The sequence below is a fragment of the Corvus hawaiiensis genome, chromosome 2 (genome assembly GCF_020740725.1).
Source record: "Corvus hawaiiensis isolate bCorHaw1 chromosome 2, bCorHaw1.pri.cur, whole genome shotgun sequence".
Classification (NCBI taxonomy): domain Eukaryota; kingdom Metazoa; phylum Chordata; class Aves; order Passeriformes; family Corvidae; genus Corvus; species Corvus hawaiiensis.
This window is the reverse complement of record NC_063214.1, coordinates 92,866,373-92,892,349: the sequence shown is the minus strand read 5'-3', so window position 1 is coordinate 92,892,349 and position 25,977 is coordinate 92,866,373. Positions and strand designations below refer to the sequence as shown.

The following is a 25,977-nucleotide window of genomic DNA, read 5'->3' as shown; positions in this document are numbered from 1 at the left end:
ACAAAATCTCTCCCCAAAACAGCTCCATCTGTAGTCTCTGAGCATCTGGGGGTTTCTGCCAAAGTGATCAGTAGCAAAGAGCTAGCATTTGTCTTTGAATCGCAGCCATTATGTGTTTCAGTGTTCCCACACCACAGAGAAATCGGAGGTACTCACAGGCATTCCTGGGCTAACGCCGAGCCACTGAACCTAAGCACGAAGGGTGAGGGCAGTGCATGTGTGCTACTGCATATAAAGGCAGGGCACGATGGAAAAAAAAAAGACATTGCTGCTTTTCATGACCTATAAAACTTCCTGACTGAAAGCAGGCTTGGCTGAGGGCAGCTCTCCAACTTGATGGCAAGTCTCTTCAAAGTGAGACACTCTGCTAAAGGTTGTCTTTCATACAATACGTCCCTTATTCCCTCACGCCTCTGGTTCGTGAGCAGATACTCTTCCTGAGGAACCACAGCGGGTACATCCATGCAACAGTCACGACCCTGTTTTGGCCACCTCTCCACAGTGCTGGCCTGGAGAGCGAGCACATGCCCGTGCACACCGACAACCTGCATGTTCCAGTCACTTCCCTCCAGGGAAGTGCAGCGTGCTGCAAAACCATTTAAGTGGTGTCGGCTGCCTAGCAGCCCTACTCGCCTCACACGTGTAGGGTCAGGTAATGCATGTTTTACTATTCATCTTGTAAAGATAATTAAAAGAGAAGCTTAAAAAGGAAAAGAAAAAGAAAATTATGAAAGAAGTTTCCTGAATGGAAGTTGCAAAAAAACTGCTGAACACCAGTAAGCTCCTACTAGCATAACTCGAAGCTCTCTGTTACACCGCTGTGTATCAGGTTTCAGAAGAAACTTTTGGCTCCTGACATCATGTGGGAGGCAAGCAGGTTTCTCCCTCTGCAGCCCTCTAGTGATAACCAAAAGCAGAGCAGTCACACATTTACTCGCTTTGAGTGCAATCAGGGGGAAAAACGCAGAGAAACACACCTACACAAGAGATCACCACTCATCTGCCATGCCAGGTCAGGATGGCCACGTTTCAAGAAGCACAGAACAGCTCGTGGAACCATGCTAAGCACAGTGTTTGTGACTGTTTATCCACACCCTAAGTAGCCATTTGTCCTCCAAAGGCTGGTGAATATGGGTATTTTTGTAAACAATCATGGATTAGACCTCTAATCCAAACAGGAACCAATCTATCCAGAGTGGTTCTTAATCAAGACTCGGGAGAAAAAAAATGTGGAAAATTCATAAGAATGTAGGCTTGATAATAAATGTCTTTTTTTTCCCCCAATCTCAAACACTGAATTCAAATTTTTTGATCTATATTGACCCTTAGCAATAGGCTCAATCTCTGCTCTCCACCGAATATACAGCTCCTGAACGTACGAATTCCCCAAAGTATATTCATCCCATGCATTATCAGGCTTCAGAGAAGACTAGTAGAAGAAACATCTTCATTTTTATCTAAGAAAATTTCCTATTAACTGCCAGTCAGTCTTCATCACCCTCTGGATCCAGCACTGCCTCAGGGATGCCAAGTCTGGAGGCCTTTCCTATGAAACTGCAACACGCTGCCCAAACTCACTTAATTGCATTCTTCTGCTTTATCAATCAGCTGTATGAAATTCATTTATTACAGAACTAGCGATATAAAATGTATAAAAAGGACATTGAGGTGCTGAAGTGTGTCCAGAGAAAGACAGCAAGGCTTGTGAAGGGTCTAGAAAACATGTCCTATGAGACACAGCTGAGGGAGTGAGAAGAGGAGGCTCAGGGGGAACCTCATTGCTCTCTACAACTGCCTGAGAGGAGGCTGTGATAAGGCGGGGGCTGATCTCTTCTGCTGTGCCTTCAGTGAGAGGACCAGAGGAAATGGCCTTAAACTGAGGCAGGGGAGATTCAGATTAGACATTAAAAAAAATTCACTGTTCAGATGGTCAGGCATTGGAATTGGTTGCCCAGGGAGGTGGTGGAGTCACCATCCCTGGAGGTGTGCAAGAGGTGTGTGGATCTGGCGCTGGGTGATGTGATTCAGTGGTTTAGGGGTTGCAGTGATAGTGCCAGGTGGGCAGTTAGACTGGATCACCTTGTAGGTCTCTTCCAACCTTGGTGATTCTTTGACTCTATGATATTTTTTACATGTCAGAGTGGCAAATGGTTAGATGCATCATATACAACAATGTTAAGATGAGCACTGTTTCCCACAGCAAGGTCTGCTTTAACACCTTATATAGCTTAAGAGCACTTTATCACCAAAAAACCTGCTGATTTAAATCATATCTAACTACTGTGTGAAGGAAGAATGAGTGACATTCAGTGAATTAGCAATGGTAACATCCAAGCATACACAGCAAGGGCAGGCTGAGCTTTTGACTCTGACCTTCACTTAAAGCAAACAGATGTCTTTCAGAGGTAGATCTACTTTGGCTACCTGGATTAGTCCACTAAAGGGTTGTTTTCTTTTGCCATTCACTAACCAAAGCACCATTAAACTCAGGGTTAACAAGGCTCTCTGCCTGCAAACATGGGGCATGGTCCACAATGAGGTTCAGCTAAGCCAGTCTCCCACGGGTCACCAGGTCGGAGGCAGCTGGCATCACACAAACTCAGCACAGGTTTTCTCGCTCCACACTGAAATTGAGCTTGCCACCCAGCGATTCTTCACTCTGACATTATCCTGAACACTGGAATTCAGAATCACAATGAGTATTATGGAAATCATCCAAAGCAGAAAGGGAAGTAATTTCTGAGGCAAGCAAGCAGACTTAAGATAGCCTGTTGCACAGTGCAAAGAATTGGAGGGTAGGGGAATCCCTGCAGAAGACCTTTACATTCCATTCTTTACTCCTAAATCTGCAGGTTGGAGCACTACAAACAGCCCCTCAGCGGTCACTGCAGGTGGCTGAGAAAGATGCAGCCAAGATGTTGGAAAGGCGCTGCAGCCGGCTTTCCTCCTGCATTCGCACTGCAAAGGGATGGCTCTGGGTTCCTCAGGCAGCCTCACAACTGTGACCCTGTGGAGATGCTGCTGCTCCCTGTGGAGATGCAGCTCCCAGAAGCTGCCACTTCCACTCCCCATCCTGCCTGGCCCCTCTCACCCAGCACCTGGCCAGCTTTAGCGAGGGCAAAAACAGTAGAAAGCTACTCTGTACTTAAGAAAAGAATATATATATATTTCCTTGCAAGTGGAGCACAGGATGGGACCCGATAGATGCTGGTGCAACGGGAACTTAGAAAGGAAGGGAAGAGAGGCAGGGCTGTCCCTGCAATAGCATCCAGACACCCAACTGTCTTTGCTGTATTGTAAAACCTTATCTCTAGGGAAAAGTAACTAGAAATGGGAAGAACACAGACACCTATGTCAGGAGGAAGCATAACAAGATGCCATCTGAACATTTACAAATAGAAAATGCAACTATTCCTCCTTTTTTTCATGCCAGTGGGAGAAATCCTTTCCTGAATTTACACACAGTTTGTTTACATTTGTAGGCACAGAGAATGAGTTTGCATTTACATGCTGACCCATCTACTTTTACATGAACAGTGCAAACTCTTACAATTTGTGTTGCCAAATCAAGACTAAGCTTGGTAAATTTCCCAAACTTTTTAATCAGAATTGGGGAGCAGCAGCAGTTCTGACATAGGAACAGACATCTCCCTCAGGGACTCAAATTTGATTGCAGACTTGTTTGATCATGCAGCCCCCTCTGATCTATGAATCAGTGAGACTCCATCATTTTATAATTAATGCAAGGCTTCATATGTAAAAAATTGTTGCACAGGAGTGTAGTAAGAGAAGTAGAAAGACAAATTCAGAGTGAAAACCAACAAACTCATTTATAAAAATTATTTTGTCCTACAGGCTCAAAGAGAGGCAACTACAATAAATGCTAGCGGAAAGGGAGCTGAGGTAAAATATGCAAGAGACAAATAAAACACTCCTTAATAATGCTGTCTTTGCATCAGTGTTTCCACACCAGTGACTCAGGGCTGCCTGTCTGCCTGCAGCCCTGGCCAGGAGGATGGGTTAGCACAGGGGGAGCCAAGCAGCCACCAGCATACTCTCTCCCTGCTGCCTCTGGTCTCTCTGCCCAATTACATTTCCATTTGGTAAAATATTCCACATGAGAAAATTATTTTCAGGGATCATGGACACTCTCCTCTCTTACTCTTGCAGGCAGAGCTGAGGTGCTTTGCCAGGCCGGTAGTAGTTATCTGAAGATCTGTGGGCTGCTGCATTTACACTAGGATTTCCACTTAGTTCTTACCACGTCTAGAATCAAACACTAAAACTCTGTTCAGGAAGAAGGTGCTACAGTGGAAAATATTCCTGCTGAAGTGAAATGCTGCAGAAACACCTCTTACACAAACCAACACACAAAAGTTGAGCTTGCTTCTGGAACTGACCCCTCCACTAGGCAGAGAGAGGGACACTTGTGGAGGCACCCATCCATCTTACAGAATGAGGTGCAAAAGAGAGCAGGCTATCTTTTGCACCAGTGATGTGCTGGGTAAAGAAACTACCATTTTACCTGGTGGATGTGAGGCAAAACACAACACCCATGTGCTTGCTGTCCACACTGGAACAGTACCATTTCTGCTGTTAGCTCGCTCACTTCCCACAGATTCAGCTTTCAGAACAAAACACTGATGAAATGTTCAAGAAATAAAGCCTGACATTAAAAAAATCAACAAGTAAACATCACAACAACAACAAAGTGTGCCTCTGTCCTGCTTGAAGCAGGGTCTTAATAAGAGAGAGCAAGACTAAACCATCTGCTTATTATGAAGCACCAATCTTTGCAATTTAATGACAACACCTTTGCACTTCTATCTAAAGTGTTCTCTGCACTTTATCTAGTGTTTTCTGACAGAGAGGCTACTTTCTATCTGGAGGTAGGTACACAGGAGCATTGTTGGAAAGGATTTGAGACACTTCTGGGCTCCAGAGACAAACAGCATCTTCTCCTACACTGGTCAACTGAACTAGTTTGCACAGCATCTTCAAGGCTCTTTTAACACTAGCTCAGCTGTGTGCTTTCCATTGCATATTTAAGAGATTGGGCACAGGGGAAGAAGAACGCTTTAGGCACAAGGGCAGTGTTTATTGTGGTTACAAACCAGCTTAGGGTACAATGAATTCCCAGGTCCTCTAGCATTAGCACTTGCTACCATAATCTCTAGATTTAGGAGCTCGGCTTTAAGACTTTATTTTAGCCAACAATTCCATGCACAATCACTCAAACTGTGCCTTGCAAAAGAAGCACCATTGAGGGACTTAGAAAAAACATTTTTGTCTCATTAAATGTTGGAGAATAACATTGCTATTTTATATTTATATATACATATGCACATTAAGAAAGAAGGGGAGAGAAATCACACAGGATAATCCCAAATGTACAGTACTAGATTTGTGGACCCATAAACTAAAGAAAGAACCAGAGGAGATTTTAAAATGCTTGAAAGTAGTTTGCATGTGCTACACTGCACAGAACTTTTTCCTTAAATAAAAATGAAGTGATCTACTTTTTCCTCATGATTTACTGCAGAACAGTGGCCAGCTGACTGATAATGGAAGGTGGCTAAGGTCTGCCTACCATTTTCAAAGCAGAGGCTATAAATTTCAGCTCCTCCCTTCTCCATGAAGCCTGTCAGTTTTCACATAACTTGTCAGGACTTTGTATCTCTGGAATTTCTCCTTATTAAACGTGGCTGAAGTCAACCAGCAGATCCTAAAGGTATTTGGTGGAAAAGAAGGCAGGACACATTCAGTATCACCAAGAAGCCTCATTTCCTTAGGAAGTCAAGATAAAAATATGGAACGCTGCAGCAAAAACAGGAGGAGCCCACAGGCAGGTGCAGTTTATGAAACTACAATTAAACACAGTCAAGAGAGATTACATTTCAAGCAGATATATCCCCTTTAATATAAACAGAGAATTAATTCCCCTGACTTTGATCCTAATGCCCAAGCCAGATTTTAAAGTGTACCTCAGAAAGACAGCAGCTTATACTAGACCTGAGATCTTTTGCTTGCCTATGCAGACTCAAGTTCAGCATAAAAACTTGCTAAAATGAAAGCACAACGCTCTGTCACAATCCTTATTGGTTTCACTCTGCCCAAGCAGGCAAGAGCACACATGCTCTAACACTGCATTGAGAAGGTTGCCTTGTTTTCCTTGAGTAGACAATATGTCTGACTCACTGGGGGTAAATTGAGCTGTGCTCTGTGTCTGACAAATTATATAAAACACAGCCTCATACTTCTTGCTGTTATCTGCACACAAAACATTTGTTTCCCATCAGAACTCGAACCTCCTCAGACAGCTGAGACAATCAGAGCTCAGCACTGGGGAAGGCAGCAGCAAATCACCAGCATTGAGGTCACCTGCACAAACACTCCTCTCAGCTCAGAAGAAATGCTCCATCACTAGAATTTGCACAGGCTATTATTGTTCAAATTCATGTCAGTGCAGGTACGACTGGTAGGTAAAATATCTCAACTGTGAAAGCATCTGCATGCTATCCACATTGAGCCTTCACCACTGTTAGTACTAGGGTCCAGAACACAGATAGATGCTAGCAGTCAATTGTACACATATGAAATCATGTGTCACTAGTGATCTCTTTGTCAATGCTAACAGCAGAACTTCAGGTGATTGCAGGTATCAAGCCTAATGACCGAAGAAAATTAGGCACAGTATTAAAGCTTAAATGCATGAGTATTGCCCACCTAGACTGGTATTAGTGCCCAAGGATGGTAATAGACGTCAACGAATTCACCTAGATGACTTATTCTTTCTTTCTCAGTGTGTCACTGCAGCTGCACCATCAGACCGAAGGAAAGAAATTTTTTAAGAAGTCCAGACTTGTCCAAAGAGCTCAAGACTTGCAGAGAAATTGCAATCCTGCCCTTCTGCCTATAGAAGTCAGCTGTAGCTGTTTCCATTATGTTCCAATAGGTGCCCTCACATACTGATGAGCAATAACAGATCTCGGTGCCACAGCGGGGGAATATACCCTGAGCATCATCTGTTGTGCTACAGCAGAGTGTTATCTGGTTCTCTTACAGCCAGGTAGGCAAATTTTTAAAGCTGTCTCCCTGAAAAAAAGGAGATTATTTTACACTCCAAACTACAAAGTTCCCTTTATGTGGCCATAACTTCCAGTTGTGTTATCTAAACTACATTTCAATTTACAGAGCACTGGTAAAACATTTTCTGCTAGACAGGACAAGAACCTTGCACATCAGACATAAACATACAGATGAGGAGAAGGCAGAGGCAACACAGCTTTCTTTACACTTTCTTCACACTGTGTTCCACAATCAACTTTGAGTATGAAGCCATCACCCAGCCTCAGCTCTTAAAGCCATGCAACAGGAATCCTGCTACATGAGCACCATGAAGCCTTTACAGCTAAAGCTCTATTGCTGTTGAGAGATGCTGGTGAGGCAGCAATGGTGCCCTCAATGATCTTCATGGCAAAAGGAAAACACCTGCTTCTTTCAGCCTTGAAACGGGTTTCCAAAACAAGCTTGTTAAAATGTATACAGAGGTATACCCACAAGAACAACTGTCTTCCTCTCAGGTGAAAATCTTGCATAAGAAATAAGCAGACAGAGAAACAAGTATGTATGAATGGCTTATATCCATTTTCTTCTCTCCTTTGGAAATTTTTCCCTCAAACACACAGTATCAGTGCAAAGTTGCTCCTTACAGGGACACAGCAATGCAGAGCCTTAGTGCTCAACATCAGCTCTCTCCAGCAGTATAATTTCCCAAGCTGCTCGATAACAGCCACAGCTTTTTGCCCTGATCTCAAATGCCTGTGAAGCTCCCTCTTCAACTGCATCAAACCAGACATCCTCCCCTTTCCAAATAACCTTCTCCAGCCTGACAATCTTGCTAACCACCTGAGTAATCAGATGAATAGAGTGAAGTTTGCCCTTTATCAAAACTGGTGCCAGCACTGCTCCAGGAAATTTCTTGGACTGCATCCAGAAACTGCAGCTCTGACTTAAGCCAGGTGTTAGATGTATCTGCCTTGCTGGGAGATAAAGTCACTGCTCCTTGTAAGGACAAAAGGCTCTTTAGAGTTAAATGTCATTCTACCCTGTTAGAACTATGAGCTGGCAATCCAAGAAACTTCCCAGCCACCCAAGGGCAGGGGTGTTGTGACATGTCTGGCACCCCTACAATGCCCTATGCACCACCCTTGCCCTGAAGGTGGACAGAACCACCTCTGACCAAACGGGGGTCTTGCAGAAAAACAGGCAGCATGGAGCTGCAGCAGAGCCCGGTCCCACACTGACACCAGCCAGCACTGCAGACCCTGCCAGCACCCACGGCTGAACCTCCCGGCATCAGTTCCATGGCAAAGCAGGGGGAAGAACTGTGCCAAGCTGCTGGGCGAGGGCATGCAGCAGAGGTAGGTGAGGGATCTCAGTTAAGGAAGGAAACAATAAATTATACAAATTCTCTGCAGTTCAAAAAAGGCTGCCCTACTGGCTGCAAGACTATCATAGCTCTTTTTGACCTCCTCCAAAACCAGGTGTTACAGCTCAAGGGACCACTCTGGCCAGCTCTGTTTTCCTCTGAACTGTAATATATAGTTCCCAGCAGTGGTTTGGGGTTTTTTTACCTAGTCTCTAGAAGAGATCTGAGGTTGATCAGCTTCAGGAGAACTGGACAGAAGGGCTGTCCACATTCTCAGTACCTTTCCCATTTACTTCTTTTCCACAGAACGATTCCTTATTTTGCCAGCTAACTGTTTAACCAAAGACTACAGAATGATGTTCATACTAGTAGTAAGCAACCTCTTATTTCAGGGACAAGCAAGCAGAGTGCCAGTACTCTCCATGGAACAATCTGGATTTTTAGGCCCCTGATCAATTTTCCCCAAGTCACATTAAGAAGTGGTGACTCCTATGAAACAGTGAAATGGCAAAGTAACTCTAGTGACTTTAGTTTTGCTTTGGCTAACTTTACAGTAAGTACAGCCATGGACTGGTACGTAAGCACTTTATCAGGCAGCCGCCCTAAGCCAGATACAGCCAGGTAAAGCACTGCATTCACATCTCTACACTAAAAGGACCGCCCTTACTCAGCTTCTCCAAGCTGGCTTGACCCAGTTCTGTTGCACAGGGCCAGGAGGATCTGTATTTCCCAATCTTCCAAAGTGAGCCACCAACTTTTTTTTTCCCTTCAAACAGATCAAAATCCATAGATTGTCTTTGAGTTTTCATGGGGAAAACAAGAATATATGTAATAGCGCAAACTTTTGGTGCTTATTATTTCATTTTTCCTTCATTTTGTCTGCTAGTTTGTGTGGGAATACACTTTTTTATTTATCTGCGATTTTTCTGCAGACTGCTTTGAGATGTCCTATGGACAATGGACAGATTACCCACACAATTGTAGTTTATAACACCATGTAGGCCATAAGATACAGACTCACAAGAATCAAAGTGACTTGCATATTGCAACAGAAATAAGCAGTCAGCAGAGTAAGGAAGGTGGCAGTGAGTAACTCAGGGAACCCTTCCTGTCTAGATATGGGAGATGTGCCATGGTTCTCTGCAGGCCTGGAGGCTTTGGTCTGAGGTTGTTAATTTTTCTGCAGAGGACACACAGAAACAGCAAGACAGGCAAGCACTAAAAGCAATCCAACTCCTTTCATAAATCAGCAGGATACAGTATCCAGTTGTTTACTTAGTATAATTTTACACAGACTAGATTGGACAAGTCATGAAACACTGGGCACAAGAGCTGAGAAATGCTGCTATTAAAAAAGGCATGTGGAAAACTTTCCCAAGGGATGCCAAGAGTGTGTGTGGGAAGAGGTAGGAGGAAGAAGCACTAGCGTCAGGGGTTATAACAAATAGAAGAGAAGCAATTGTATTTTTCCCTCAAAATCAGTTATTAAACTTTACAAAGAGAAAAGCATCGCTGGAAGCGGAACACAGGAGCAACACTGGAAACAACCGTGCAGCTGCAAGGAAAGGCTCCAAAGGAGTTAAGCAGAGTCAGGCTTTAGGGTGTAATGCAAGTTAACAGCTTGGATGCAGGCAGATTTGCCAAGTAAGTTTTGCTAAGGTTTTAAATGCTATTTGCTTCACAAGAAAACAGATTCTTCCAACTAAACAAGGACTGCCAAATCTTAGCAGTCATGGCAGTCTTACAATCATGGAAACCTAACAGTATGGTCAGTGAGTGGAAGGGATCAATGCAGACTGAGCAACACCTTCTCCAAAATAATGTCACAAAAGGAACAGAGACCTTACAACAGAAAGATTAAGGACAGACTATATATAATGCCTCCCTCACAACAAGCAAGCAGCATGAGATTCATCCTACATATGTAGATTTTGTAAAACAATTTTCAAAGTGCGCATACGCTGATAGTTTGCATTGTTCCCCTTTTACTGTCATTGGGCTCATTCCAATAAGGAGTGAGAATAGCTTTCCGTTGATGAAGACTGGTGGGTTTTTTGGTTTTATTTGTTCTATGCTCCAGTGAAATTTTTTCAGCCTACATGCGCTGCAGCTTTGCCCTCAGAAAGTGAAAAGAAGACCTACCTGTGCATCATTCTGTAGTAAAACTTATAGATTTTAGATCTTACTGTTCCATTAGTGCTTGCTTTACTGCTGTAGATCTAAAGATCTGCAAAGATTCAGTCTTCTAAGTATTTTCTTTATTTGTTCAGAAAGGAGGGAAGTAGAATAGGCAGGAAAGTTTTATGCACATCAACATCCCCCAACGTTTCAGGCAGCAGAACTAACTAGTCATAATTTATTCAAAGATCAAGCTGATAGGCTTCAGCCCACCTCCTCTTTTCTCATCCTTGCCATCATTCTTTTCAAAATTAAAGTCTAAAGAGAAAACCACAAGAAAAGATGAGAAGGATGAAGAGCATTTCCACAGTGCCATGTGCACTACAGAGCTGTAATACTTCTTCCAATGCCTCTAGTCAGAGGTTATACTACCTCATTTTCTTCATGCCAACCAAAACTTTTTAAGGAAAGCCTTCACTCTGAGTTTGACATCCCTCCTTTGAGGTGATCAAAGCTTTACAGTCCAGAACTGACATAACTTCACTGATCTTGAGCAATGTGTGAATTGCAGAATCATGGCCTTGAAAACTGAAAATCTGGGGTGTGCCCACAGAGCATGCCAATACATTAGGTTTTCTAATTTGTTAAGCATTTGGCAAAGCAAGCACTGGATCAGAAGTATCCCAGAAGAAAGGAAGTCTTGCATCTGTTCTCAGTTCAGGTTAGTCAGAATAATCAGCTATCCCCCACAGCACCACTTGAATTTAAGCAGAAAGGCGTAACACTGCCAGTAAAATATGCACATAGGCACAAATCACCTACAGCTTCAAGCAGCCACTCATCAGAAAACCACAATTTCAGTTTTGTGGAAGTTTCCACTGGAGCCTCTTTCTCCATGGGCATGGATACAGTATTACCAATAGCAGTTCACCTAACTGTAGCTCTTAAAGCGGAGAAGGTGAATTTGTGGCTGTGGTTCCTTCACCACTTCTTTTGGAACAGTGCTAATGGTGGCAGTCACTGCCCTCTCTGTCCCCGTGTTCTCTCCTCCCACAGTCCCTGTAAGTTGTGGTGAGCTAGAACCAGGATGGACCTGCACTGTTTGCCAGCAAAGGAGGTGTTCATGAAACCGAAGCTATGGTTTGAGGATATGGCCATCTCTGGCAGAAATGTCAGTTTGAGCTACTGCCCCTTTTCCCTGATGGCCAGCAGTGGCTCTTTTCCAGTCTCATGCCACCTTCTTCATAGCAACCGCACAAGAGTTTGCAACATCATGTGCTGAACTCAATCAATGAACCAATCCAGGTTATAAATAACATGGGGAAGGAGAGGAGTAACGGTGTTTTTAAACTGGGACCAGGGCCCATTCACTGATCCAGGTGACCATCTGGCACCAAGGCAGCTGTGTCGGCACAAGTGTTGGGAAACAGGCAAGGAACCAGTGAGCAAGGCTGGACAAGAACATCCTACGGCCACATCTGCCACTGAGAGAATGGTACATTGCAACAGTATCACTCCATGCCTGGAGCTGACTTAGTACAACTTGGAAGAATTTACACATTTTTAGTCTCTGTGGGCTCTTTACTTTGAAGCAAAAACACATGAGCTCCACTGGTAGGAATGACAATGCTTTTAAGCTGCATGGGGCTAACATCTCCAAACTCCTCCCTCTGACTACATTTCATCCCCTAAAAAAGCATTGCACTTATGAGATAAAAGACAGTGCCAATATACAACTCGCTTTTCAAAACCAGACAAAAATTACAGAAAGTTTCAAAACTTAAGCCATCTCCTGCAATATGAGCTTAGCCATAGTATAGACAGCATTTTTCAACTGTTTTCCTTTTTCTGTGCAACCTCTCTATTACAACTGTTTCTGATTAATACATGCTATTAAAAACAGAGGGAGTGTGCAGTAGAGCCCATCTTAACACTGTGGAAGAAGCCATTGCCATGCACAGTCCAGCAAGCTGCCCTGTGTAAAACTGCTGCAAAAATGAAAACATCTGCTGTACAAAGAACATTCACTGTGTGTCAATGCACCTTCATTCTTCTCTGGTTTCTCTGCTTGTTAACTGCAGCAAAAAAAGCACTGCCTCCTCGTGAAGGCAGCCTTTGAAAAACTTCAGCTGAAAATTGATCTTTATCAAGCCATCTCACAAAAAAAGAATATCTAGCTGTTGGCAGACACAACAGCTGAAGTCAGAGAGCAGCAGTCACACTGTCCATCAGTCACTCGAGATTTGGAGATAAGACTGAAGTCCTATCAGTTGACCTAACCCTGCCATCTTGTTTCCCTCTTCTCCTGCCTGTTTACCTGTTACACCCTACCGCTCATCTAGGACCTTGTGTCCAAGGCCATTTTTACTTGTTGCACCTATACACACACTAAACTATAAAATATTTTGCAGCAATACCCTTGCAGAAGTTTTGCTTGCTATAACCATCTTGGCCAAAGACCCCCTGCTCTGTACAATGTACATGCATTAACATAATTATTCCCTCTATGTAAGTTCGTAAGTTCAGAAAAGTATGACAGTTTGAAAAGGCACAACCTCTCTACAGAAGAGTGGTATCAGTCAAGCTTTGCAGATATCACATGGGAGGATCTCACTTGATTTTAAATGTGAAGCTTCTAATTTGTGAATGGAACTCTATACAACACAAATGGAATAACAGGGAGAAACCCATGCTTTTCTTCATCTTTTGAAGACTTAATTTAGACTGATTGCTTTTTGAACAGCATAACTGCAAGACACCTAAGGATGCAAATATAGGCATATATTTTTTATTTCTTTGACTCTTACTTTCCCCTCTTTCCCATCTAAAGCTCCACAATAAATCCCCGTGGGTCAGTTACTACAACTGCTTTACACTGCTGAATTCTGTTAGCAATCTGCTCATCATTCCTGCAGGTACTTCCGTTTTTAGGCTTCTTGGAACTACATTGGACCCATTCCTTTGAATAAACATATACCCTTTGTAGGTTGCAGATGTACCAGGGAGAACACTATCCTCTACATCAAGCAGGCACCTCACCTTCTTTTTCAGTAAAAGCAAGATGATACATTTCAGAGAAAAAAGTGGGAAGCAAGCAATCTGAACTTTCTCCCCCTCTTCTAAGAAATTTCTGAAAAGGGAGTGCTGCATGCACCCATGTGCCTTGGGACTAGACAATGCAATTTGTGAAGGCCAAACGCCCGAGCACACAGGCACACAGAAATCTTGGGCAGATGGACTGGAGAGGTCAGGTCCTGCAAGCAGAGAGCTAACACTCACATGCAAGGACCATGCCTTTCAACAGAAATATGAGGTAAGTGCCATATATATATATCATTATTAAATTTTACACGTTGCTAATAAAGCAGAAGGTTCCTCTACTCACCTCAGTAACATCCATGACTTTGATGGCTGCCAGCTGGCCCGTTTTGACATGGCGACCCTGAGTAACAGAGAGAGAACAGTCAGCACCAGCATCTCATCCATCCCTTCAGCTTACACAGAGCAAAACACTTGGACAAGCGTTCCAGTCACTGGGTTTTCCCCAGCTATGCCGGACCCTTATGATACTTTCTAGGAAACATTACAAATACTCTAGATGGTTAAAACAACAACAACAATAACAAATTTGAAGTGTTCCTATTAAAATTTTAGAACCCTTTTTTTTTCTCCTCATTAAAATGATGATCATCAAGTACAAACAGGCTATATTCACAGCTTCCCTTCTGTTTACTTTAGCAAAGCTCATCATCAGTAACGATAGTTTAATCCCATGTCAGAATAACTAAATTCCACGTGTTGCATATTTTATTTGTATGCACCAATGCCTAGCACCTAGGTGACATATAACATGCTTTACCTAGTAAGCATGGTTAGCCCATGCTTAGGGCTTGGACATTTCTCACTGGTTTGGTCTTCCCAAGTAAAAAAGTGGGGTTTCTGCAAGGGATGCATCAGACCTGCAAGAGCTCTCTTTGCTTGTCTCACAATGGCAAGACAAGAACAAGACGTCATCTCCCTTCAGCTACACCACAGTAAGGGTACAGTTTCTCAGTACAGCTGGAGCTGAGTTAATAGATCCCAGCTCCTGCAGCAGGGAGCTCCTACCCTTCCTTCCTCTGCCTCCTTCCAGCCTCCTGTCACATATTTCTCCCAGGAGCACTGAGCTCCTTCTGGCACTCATTGTATCATATGATAAGCCGATCGAGATCACTAAAATGGCAGAAAGTTAACACAGAAAAAGCAAACTGTGGGGTGGGGCAGGGGATTGCAGTCCAGGAAATTAAACTGGTTTGTTCTGCAGTTGAAACAGAGCCGGAACCAGCAGGATGCAGATCACAGGGCTAGGAAGCAGGCGGCATGGCAAGCCCCTCCAGTCCTGGTGGGCTGTAACTCGCCTCAGCTGACTTCTAACAAAAGCCTTTTTCTCTCCAGTGTATGTTTACACAAGGTAGAGACATCAGTTAGCTGTTGTGTACTTTTTTTCCTAAACAGGCAGTTAGAAATGGTCTTAATATCGATATTTTCCAGCTCTCCACTTAACACTCAGTGTAACACCCAGCAGCCTATCCTAAGCCAGTCAAACAGCCCAGTCTCCCAACCACTTTCCCAGGCACCATCCCCAAAGGTTCTTATCTGCATCAGTCAAGCCCTCTAGCAACAGGTATGCCCATTAAATTTCTTCATTTTTATCAGAAATAATGATAAGAACATAATGGAACATTTAACTGAAGTCACAGTTCCTTTATCTCTCTCCTCACCAACTTCTGACTTTCCTAGGCAGAAACCTATGTGACGGACATGAATAGTATCTTTTTTTCCTGGACTAACATATTAATCTCTTTACAGGGTCTTTTGAGACTGGCACCCCAGAACTGAAGCACCCCAAACCACTAGTCTCTTTAGAGACGTCTTGACCCCTTCACACGTTACGATGCCCTCCATGGAGGTAATGGCCAGGCATTGCTGCTGCATTCAAAAGGATGAAATGCTGCAGAATTCACTGCCTCACCTTTCTTCCACAGCTCTTGTGCTTCACTCTCCCCCTTACTAACCAATCCACATGCTTTCTATAAATACATTAGTGTGCTCAGGCTTTTGCTTGCTCTGTAAACTCGCTTTACCGCAGGCATTTCTTTTTACAGCTTGGTCTCAAGCTGGTTTCAATTTTGAAACAAAGTTAGGGGTCGTAACATGTGTGCAGTAGCCAACACTGACCCCACCTTGACCTTACTACTTCGTGAACCAAAGTCTTTCAGCAAGCCCAGGAGATTTCCAACTCTAATTTCCCACACTGGACCTCTGCCTAATGACAAAAGCCTGTGGTCTTCTCCTCAAGACTTACCATCCCACAAGGAAGGAGGGGAAAATGGCTTACACCGAAGTGGAAAAATGCCTACTCTCAGCTCTGCCCCCATTTTCCACAGCTTTGTTGAAGGAACTTGAAAGCCCAAGGACATGGGAATCAGAGTTTTAGGTACAAAAACAGTATGCTAAAGATAAGAGAAAAACAAAGACATCTCTGAGGAAAAAACCCTCACAACACTAAGGTCTGAGGAAAGAAACTTTTTTTAAAAAAAGCAGTGAAATACAGTTCCCCATTCACTCTGCATCAAAGTGGAGATGCTAAAATGGTGGCAGAACATACTCAAACAGAAAATGTGGCATGCAGAAGAGCAAAGTAGCATTTTTTGGAATTTTTGCTCTATTTGTCTTTTTAAATCTACTAACTACTGGTGGGCTTGCTATTTCCAGAGAGACACCTAAAATTTCCCAGTGCTCAGCTTCACAGCTTTTCTTGAGTCAATGTTCTTCCCTGTGAGACTGGCCCACTCGGGATGACTAATGTGCACCAGCCCTACCATCCTTCCCCTGAAGCTTTATGGGATCCTGCTGGTGCCTCCACAAGTGTTCCTATGAAAACTGGGGCCAGCTACAGCAGAACACAGCGACTGCTCATGTTTCACTTTGCTTCTTCTGGGAGGGGAAAAGCTTCTACATAACCCTCCTAAGGGACTGAAAGCAAGGGAACTGCAGAGTGTGGGAAGTGTGGTCTGCTCAGTATCCCAGGCCAAATTTAAACCCTGGTCACTTCAGAATATTGTTTAAAATTACTCCAAATACCCTTTTTGTAATGTATGGAGCATTCATATTCTAAAAATCTACAACATATGGGGAGGAGGAGGGATGGCCTGCATGACATTAATTTATATGAGAGAAGTAAAAGGACATTTTGAAGCCACATTCTTTTCATTAAAAATTTTTTCAGAGGGCGGGAAAGACCAAATATCACAAGCATAGCATATAAGCATGAGCAGAGTATTTGTTTGTTTGTTTGTTTATCTGCTTAACAGCTCTGCTCAAGAACAGGCCTGTCAAACTATTAGCATGCTGGTATAATTTTGCTCGCAACATGAAATGGCTAAGCATTCCCACTTTGGAAACCAATCGTTAAGATTTTCATGGCCAGCTTTCGCTTTGGAAAAATTTGTCCGTGTTAAAAAGAGTAATAATAAAATTGCAAAGTGGCTGAATGTGAAGAAAGAACTGCAGAAATCATAGATGGGAGAAAACCTCTGAACTCAATCTCCTGGGATTAAAATTTATTCAAATTCTGCTCACAGGGCACTTCACAAATGCAATAGCCATCAAGGCTCCATCCAGACACCATATCTCAGCAACACACTCCATTGGAATAACATTTTTTTGCAGAATGAGGCCCTTGCTTCAGTGCAGTGTGGACATGTGGCCCCTCAGGGCATCCAGGGATCCCCATGCCCATGGCAAGGCAGAGATTCTTGCAGCTTTGTTTCTCCAGGCAAAGTGTTGGCAATTACCATCTGGATATCTGAAAAGCTCTGCAATATTGCAAAATGCAACCCATGCTAACTGAAAACAGCAGCTTCTTAAAATATTGCTAGATGCCAAATATCAGAGGCTGGGGATCACAAGATACTGTCTGTCCCACGGCCAGAACGTTGTGGGGATAGGAAATGTGCAATGAAGACAACAGCAACCTAGATGCATCTTGCTAAGCATAAGCTGACTGTCTCCAGAGCCAATGGAGTGAGGAAGCTGCAGAGGTTTCTGCAAATAGTGGCAGCAACAGGTAGAAAACACTACATCATCCTGGGAGTGAGAGTTTGCCTCTTACTGGGTTTCAGCATGGGAACCACAAGAAAACATCAGCACTGTCAGCTTGTCCCCATGGAAATGAGCCCACCAACACATTCCCTTCATTTAGCCCACATTAAGATTTTATTCACCAAAATCTCCTAACTACTTCTTGTTTCTTACACATTCTCCCCACTTTTCTCTCCCTCCTTTCACGGTTCTATTCATATTAAAGCACTTATCCTCCCAAGGAAGCAGCGTAAGAATATTTTTAAGAGTGCTACTTGTACCACTGCATTTTTAAATGGCCTGTTGGGATGAGCAAATCAACAGAATTGAGACCGCCAACCTCAAATCTTGTCCTGTTTCTTCTCATGCAGACGACTGAAAGTTCATTTACACAGAGCTGTAGTTCTCATCTACACAGCAACACTGCAGCATTTAATTGTATCTTAAACTGAATCCTCTACTTAAGTACATTCCCAGTCATGTCTGATAGCACTATGGTGTTTATTTCTCATCTCAGTGGGCTTTATGCATGTTGAAAAGCAGAGGGGACAAGGGGAATCCTTGGTAGACTGCCAAGATCTGCAGAACATTATAAATTTCAAGCCTTCCCACACTCTCCAAGTCAGTTAATACACCTACTTCTTGCCTCTTTCTTCCTTCACACACATTATTACTGTAAAATTTTTGGTTTAGAAAGGTTCAAAGGCAAGTGGTGTTATGTGCTGTTTTTCATGGTGCTTTTTTTTTTTTCTTGTGCCTTAATGATATCAAAGAACTATGCAAATGAAGTGCAAAAGAAAATTCTATCAGCTAATTTACCTCCTTCCCCCACCTCTCCCCAATTATCCAAGAAATTTATGTCACAGTAATGTAATTCTCCTACTAACACAGTTTCAGACCTGTGTACTAGCATGCCTTTGGGAGACAGCTCCTGGAAGCTTGTTCCCCAGCTAAATGGCATGGAAGCAGCATATGGGGCAACATCATGCATTAAGGAAGGAATGCACCATTTGTGACTCATGACTTGCAACTTCGGATTATCCTGTGCACTGTACACAATTAAGTCCTCGGTAAATTTCTCCCAGCTCCCAGTATTCTATGCTGACAGTTGTAGAAAGAAGAGGAACTGATTTGAAAAAAAAAAATCTACTAATCCAATTTCAGTTGCCACAACGCATGCAGAAGCAGCAGACCAGATTTAGACATGCCATCAAGTGAAAATTCACCTCAGTGCCACCTCTTAGTAGTGAGTGCTGTATAATGCCCCCGTGCCAAACTTAACTTTCCAATTTGCTTCTCATTCAGCTGGCTCTAAACTCCTACCAGCCCGAGGCAACAAGCCATGAAGCAATACTCTGTTATTAGGTTGCACGCCCCAGTGCAGTAAATGATAACTTATTATTCCAAGCCATGTTTGCCATCAGCTCTTTTTGTCAGTCGTCAAAGTAGAAAGTTGTACACCAACCAACTTTGCATTGTGAAAACTTGGACTCTACATAGCGTTTCTTTCCACTCCCCGAAAAGACCAGGTCTAGCCTGTGAAAAGCAATGGGAGCAGTGCTTGTGGAGGAAACAGAACATATTTTTGACATGCAGACAGAATGGCACAAAGTGAAAACAACCTCCCCAGTCAAAACCAAAAAGTTATATGTAATGTGCTCTTAAGCAAAAAGTGTACCTAACTGTATTTGTAACCAAAATAATGCTGTTCTACTGATACAGCATTCCGTAAGGCAAGTAATCATAGGCTCCAGCGATGGAAATTTGTAAAAAAAAAAAGAGATAATGTTTATCTGGCAGGAAAACTAGAATAAAAATCAGCAAAAGAACCTCCGTACAAAGACCTGGAAAATCACTGCAGAATTACACAAGAAGAAGTCATCCTGTTAGATGATTTCTAAACCCAAACTAACCAGAACTATTAAAGACTAGCACTGTTTAAGTCAAAGACAGGACAAACCTCTGTGTTTTCCTTCTATCTAACTCTTGACATCAAATGCCTGAAAAGGAAAACAGAAAACAACATACTCTCTATCCTGCTTTTGATATCCACAGGCTCACTAGCTGCCTATTGAAGAAATAATAATGACAATTTACTCATGCACAGTAGTGCATTCTGCGAAATAATGCACAGAAAGATGCACAGTTATTATCAGTTTTGTCCTTCTGGGGACAGAGTGAAAAGATGTTACCCACTAGGAAGAAAAAAAGGAGAGTTCTATTCACTATTTTTCATTTTGATTCCGAGTTTTGTGGTAGCTTTCCCACTGTGAAAGATGCTGGATATACATTATCAGAGGCATTTCCTTCTCCCAAACAGCTCATTGCCTAAATAGGAAGAAGAGAAAGGGGAAGGAGGAGAAAGGATGGTGGGAAAAGCATGGCAGAAAGCCACAATCTAACTTTCCCAGGATAACAACAGGTCAATTGCAGAGCTCAGCTAGGAGGCATCTCTGCTGATTCCCAGCACCCTGCCCAGCAGTCCACCTGGTCCCACCTATCGGCAGGAGATGTTTTTGTCTGATGGGTGAAGACAGAACGAGAACTGCAAAAGCAGACAGTTCTCTTGACAATTCACCTGGAAAACAACACCAATTCCCCAAGGAGCCTTGAAAAGATTTGCCTGAGGCCTGACGTTCATGCCGGTTTCAGTTCACAGCCACTGAAACACTTCACCTGGCAATAGATTAAAAAAGATAGCAAAAGAAGGGGATGTTGCAGGGGAAGGGGAGGGTAAGAGCAGTGCAGCTGTACAGTTTAAGACCATGGCTGGTCCTTTGTTACCCAGTCATGTCAACTGCAGTCCATTCAGCCAGCCGGGATCCCTTCAAAACCACAAATTTCCTGGCTCAAATAGCACTAAACATTCCCTTACCAAGTGAAAGCTACAGATTTCCCTCTTTTTCATTCCTCAGATACCGAGCAGGAAGGCTGACAAATGAGGGTCTGCTGGCAATACTGGCAGCAAGGCTGCAATGCATCTTCACACAAGGCCATCGGCTGTGTGTTAGATCAAGCTTTGCTGCTCTGTAGGTGATCACCCAGAGCTTCCTGCAGACTAGAGGCTTCTTCTAAAAGGACACTTGAGCTAACTGGCTTGAGATCCCAGCCTGGAAGATACCCTCTTCACAAGCCATTCTTGAAGTCATCATCCCATTCTTCCAGCTGCCACCATTCTATGTCCAGATTTAGTGACTTTTACTAAAGACATCATCACTCATTTTCTCTCATAATGGAGTCTGCACCCCCAGCCCTGTCCAAAAAGAGACGGACTTTATTAATTCTTGCACTTTTTTTCTGGTTTTAAACCTTTCTGGGTGATTTAGTTAGCACACTACTGAAAGACACCAAAAAAAAAAAAAACCAAACCAAACTAAAATGAAAGAAAATTATTAAATCAGAATAGAGGCATACCTCCCACATGGACTCAGTTGGCTTAGACCACATTTGGCTTCCTTTGGAAACATCAGGTAAAATCAACTGGCCCTCATTCAAACCAGTTCTTCACCCTACCTAAATGGTTTTACCAGTCACTAAATCCACTCCTCCTAACACCGATAGGTGTCTCTGGATGCCCTGCAATGTTCTCCTCTATATAGAACAATTTCTTTTTGGCAACTATAATTAAAAATGAGCCAGATGGAGAACATCAAGAAAAGAATTTAGATCAAAATTATAAAACATGTACTTGTAGATACAAAATTACATGGTCTGTTGATACAGACTGCTACTGATTTCTCATCTTACGCCTTGACAGGCACTGTCACCACAACACACTTTCCACTGGGTATTGGCCACTGCCCGAAGGAGCGGCACACCCAGTTTGGTGGCATGCTCATAGCAAGTCCCTGCAACAGGGGCTGTGTTAATCACATTGAAGGGAACCACCACAAGTCACTAGAGCAAGCCCTGTGCCTGCCACATGGCACCACAACTACCCAGCGTCACTTCAGAGACATCATGCACCACACAAGATTCCTACCTCAGACCAAGCATGGCCCGAACTGACCTACCAGGGTCACCACATGGGTGGACAGGGGCTTTGAAACAATGCAGGTGCTTTTGCAGCTGAGAGAGATGGCAGATAAAGGGCAGAGTCTCTCCATTCCTTCCGCAGAGTGACATCAAACTAAGCCTGGATGAAAAAAGCCTGGGGCTGCTTCTCTTTGACTGCTTTTTAAATGAATTCATATTGACATTTAATCATCACCCTGGACAAGCAGAACTTTCCGACTGAGAGGAGCAATTGACACCTTGTGACCAAGGCCCTCTGCATAGCCAGGCAAGTCTGCACCCATTTCACTTTGCTCACGCTCACCACCAACTTGCAGAGAAACCACCTCAGTGCTGGGCACACCCCTTTGGAAAGAGAGGGTAAGACGTAAAAATAGGCACTGAGTACACAGAAGTGCCACAAAATGCATACTTTTCTTTGGGGGGAGAAAAAATAATAATCAAGCCCTAGTTAGTCCCTGCCCCTCCATGCACCAGCTCTGTTGAAAGCAGCCTGCACTCTCGTGGGGGGCATGGTCAGAGGTCGTATACCACTGACAGAAGGAAAGATAAGCCCACACCCACCATACCAGCCTTGCTGCATTCCATCTACTGTCAAAAGAGACTGGCTTCGAGAAATGGGTGACAGCCATTGCCAGGCAGCGAGAGGTCAGTGGCCCTCCCTGGACAGCATCCAGCAGTCACAGACAGCAGGTGTCCAGCTATGCTGCTTCAGGTTTTGGCTGCCTGCGACACCATCCTGAAATGTCCAGCAGCCTCCTGGACAGCAGCAAGGAAGGGTAATTAAAGAAATCAACCTTTTCTTTTATTTCAAGAATGCTAAATGGATAGGGCAATTGTTTTGGAAGGCATAAAACATCACTGTAAATGCAAAAGACATAGTGGGAAGGGAAAAGGGGGAACAATTGGCTTTGCTGCTTTTAATTTCAATTGTTAGTATGTTTTTGGGTTTGCTGTTGCACAGAGGAGCCCAACACACACTGCCCCGTACAGCTGTCCTCATCAAGAGAGTCACACCTTTTGTCTAGCTGCATCACAAGATGATAACACACTCCATGGGGAGGAGCTGCTAGCTTAATATTAATGAGGGGCAAGGGGAAGGAGAACTATTTCCATGTATACCTTCCCAGCAGAACAATACAGCTGAACAGAGCAGGAAATCAGGCTGTGTAATGAATTTTATTTCAACGTGGTTAAAATGAGAGATTTCACATTGGCAGCCTTTAAAAAATTCCAGAACATTAGCATTAAAGACGAAAAGTCAATGAACTCTTAAATACACATTTATTTATATAAATATACATATATATGTATATATATAAAAAATAAGTTCCAGTCCAACTGTTAATACTCCTCCAGTGCTACCCCACACAAGAAGAAGGGCTGGAATTGGTTTTGAGCTTTTTGCTTCTCCTACTGAGGGGAGACACTGGCTGCCATCAGGAGTTGGGCTTCAATGGTCCTTGTGGGTCCCTTCCAACTCAGGATATTCTATTCTTCGATTCTCTTTCCTTTAGCCATTACAAACATCATCAGCACCAGTTCCAGTTAGTGATGTCTCCTTGCCACTCTCGACTAGGAAGCCAGAATCTTCCAGGCAGATACTGCTGAAAACTAAAATACATCTTGTAGAACACAAGGTATGCTGCAGGAGTACTACAGTAAGAAGCATTCTTGAAAAGAATAGGGACCATGTCTTATACTGTAACCCCACATGTAAAAACAAATTCAGATATATTTTACCAACTTGCTTGCAAGCAACATTTAGCCTAAAGTTGCATGTATTTTAATTAAATGAGGACTCGCACCAGGAGACTATTTACAGCATTTTTATCTTCTGATAACCTGCCAAGTACATCTGTGATTTTAAAGGGGAAAAAAAAAAATCCAAACCACCTTGTCCTTGAGAAACTGGCTGGTGGCCAGCAAGTGATCTGTAAACAGCTTTGTGTCCACACAAACTATTTTCAAACACTCAGACAGTATTTTCAGACCTCAAACTATTTCTGCTTTGTCAGCAGGAGTTTGGCTCAGAAATTCAAGCCTGTACTAACAACCCTTTCTATACCAGAGTCAGTAACAACAGCTCCCCAGTCTCAGAGGTTACAGAGCCATTTATTTATTTAGCAAAAGGAGGACCAAAATAAATGCCATTTCCTCTCTGTTGCTACCTGGGTAGTATGTAAGTTGCATTCCCAAAGCCTGTGGCCAACATATTTATTATGTGAAAGGGCCAGATGACAGAAAAGCCATTATGCAACACATTCAGCTCACAGGTTAATCCACGGAAAAGAACGGCATTAAGGAAATGGAGGCTGTGTGTTCTCCAATAATGACTTTTTACCGAGTACTCAAGAACACAGCAAGTGCCTCGCAAAAACTAGTCAAAACACGTTCACCACTCCTAAATAACACGCTACAGGCTTTCACAGACCAGGTTGTGGCAAACAAAAAGGGAAAGAAATTCCTTGGGAGAACTTGCAATGCAAGGCCACAGTACTGCTGCCATTGCAGCTGGTATTTACCTGCCTTGCTGTGTACTCAGGGAACAAATAAAATGCAGATTGAGCACAAGTTATTTTGGTGTAAAAGGCTTTGTTAGGTTTCTTTCTACAGGAAGAGTCAGCAGATCAATACCTGGCTCGGAGTCTGGTGCCCCCAGCAGAATTTTGGGGGGTTTGGTCATCGGTCAGTCTACATGACAGCAGGCCTGCTGGCAGACAGGGTACACCTCTCTCAGAAGGAGAAAAGGATCTTTGGACAGCAGTTAACATTGAAAGAGCCTTGAACTAGGTTTGAAAGGGGAAAAGGATAAAACCAGGGTCACTAGAGATAAGCCTGGGAGAAGCATGCCAATGTTTGTGGGACAGTGTGCTACCAAGGTCCTTCAGTCTGCTGTCTTAGTGAAGGCTGGAGATGGAGATTCATACGACAGCAAAGATGGAATGGGTTATCAGTGTGTTGGAAACCACAGAAGTACCTGAGAACAATCACGGAAAAATTAGGGCTTCTTCCCATAAAAAGGTGGTGGAATCAACCGACGAACTGAAGCGTGTCTACACCAATGCACACAGCACAGGCAACAAACAGGAGGAGCTAGAAGTCATCACACAGAAGGAAAACTATTATACAGCTGCCATCACAGCAACATGGTGCGATAACTCATACAATTACAGAGCTGCAATAGACGGCTATAAACTGTTCAGAAAGGACAGGCAAGGAAGGAGAGGCAGTGGGGTAGCCCTGTGTGTTAGGGAGTGTTTTGACTGCCCAGAGTTTAATGATGGTGATGACAGGGTGGAGTGTTTATGGATAAGAATCAGAGGGAAGGCCTAGGCAGATATCCCAGTGGGAGTCTGTTACAGACCACCCAATCAGGATGAAGAGGCAGATGGAATATTCTACAAGCAGCTGGGAGTCATCTCATGATCACTGGCCCTTATTCTCATGGGGAACTTTAACTTACCAGATGCCTGCTGGAAGTACAACACAGCAGAGAGGAAACAGTCCAGGTGGGTCTTGGAGAGTGTGGAAGATTGTAACCTCCTGATGCAGCTGGTCAAATGTGGACAACTAGGGAAGCTTCCCCATGAGAACTGCTGTTTGCGAACAGAGAAGGACTGGTGGGTGATGTGATGGTTGGAGGCCTCTTGAGCAAAGCAATCACGAAATGGTAAGAGTTTTCAGTTCTTAAACAAGTAAGAGGGAGGGCAGCAGAACTGCCACCTTGGCCTGTCTTGGAAATTGGTTGGCAAAGTCCATTGGAAGGTAGCCCTGAGGGACAAAGGGGTCCAGAAAGGATGGACATTCTACAAGAAGGAAATCACAAAGGCACAGGAGCAGCCCATCCCCATGTGATGAAAGACAAGCTGGCAGGGAGAAAGGCTGGCCTGACTGAACAAAGAGCTTTGGGTGGAACTTGGGGAAAAAAGGAGAGTTTATGACCTTTGGAAGAAGGGGCAGGAAACACAGGAATGCACCCAGGTGGCCAAGAGACCCAACAGCATCCTGGCCTGTATCAGCAATACTGTGGCAAGCAGGACCAGGGCAGGGATTGTCCCCCTGTACTCAGCACTGGTGAGGCATCACCTTGAGTCCTGTGTTCAGTTCTGGGCCCATCACTACAAGAAGGACATTGAGATGCTGGAGCATGTCCAGAGAAGGGCAGTGGAACTGGTGAAGGGGCTAGAACACAAGCCCCATCAGGAGTGGCTGAGGGAGCTGGGGGTGTTTGGCCTGGGGAAAAAGGCTCAGGGGAGACCTTACTGCTCTCTACAATCACCTGAAAGGAG

General features: G+C 43.6%; 1 protein-coding gene across 12 annotated transcripts in view; it reads right to left on the bottom strand.

Annotated features, from left to right (window-relative positions):
- The window catches only part of MAP4K4 (mitogen-activated protein kinase kinase kinase kinase 4), a 168,032-nt gene that overhangs the window by 73,515 nt on the left and 68,540 nt on the right, over window positions 1-25,977 (bottom strand). For all 12 annotated transcript variants that reach the window (XM_048325912.1, XM_048325926.1, XM_048325903.1 and 9 more), the window contains exon 3: window positions 13,935-13,991. In XM_048325912.1, the coding sequence (XP_048181869.1) occupies window positions 13,935-13,991 (57 nt within the window). The remainder of the gene's footprint in view (window positions 1-13,934; window positions 13,992-25,977) is intronic.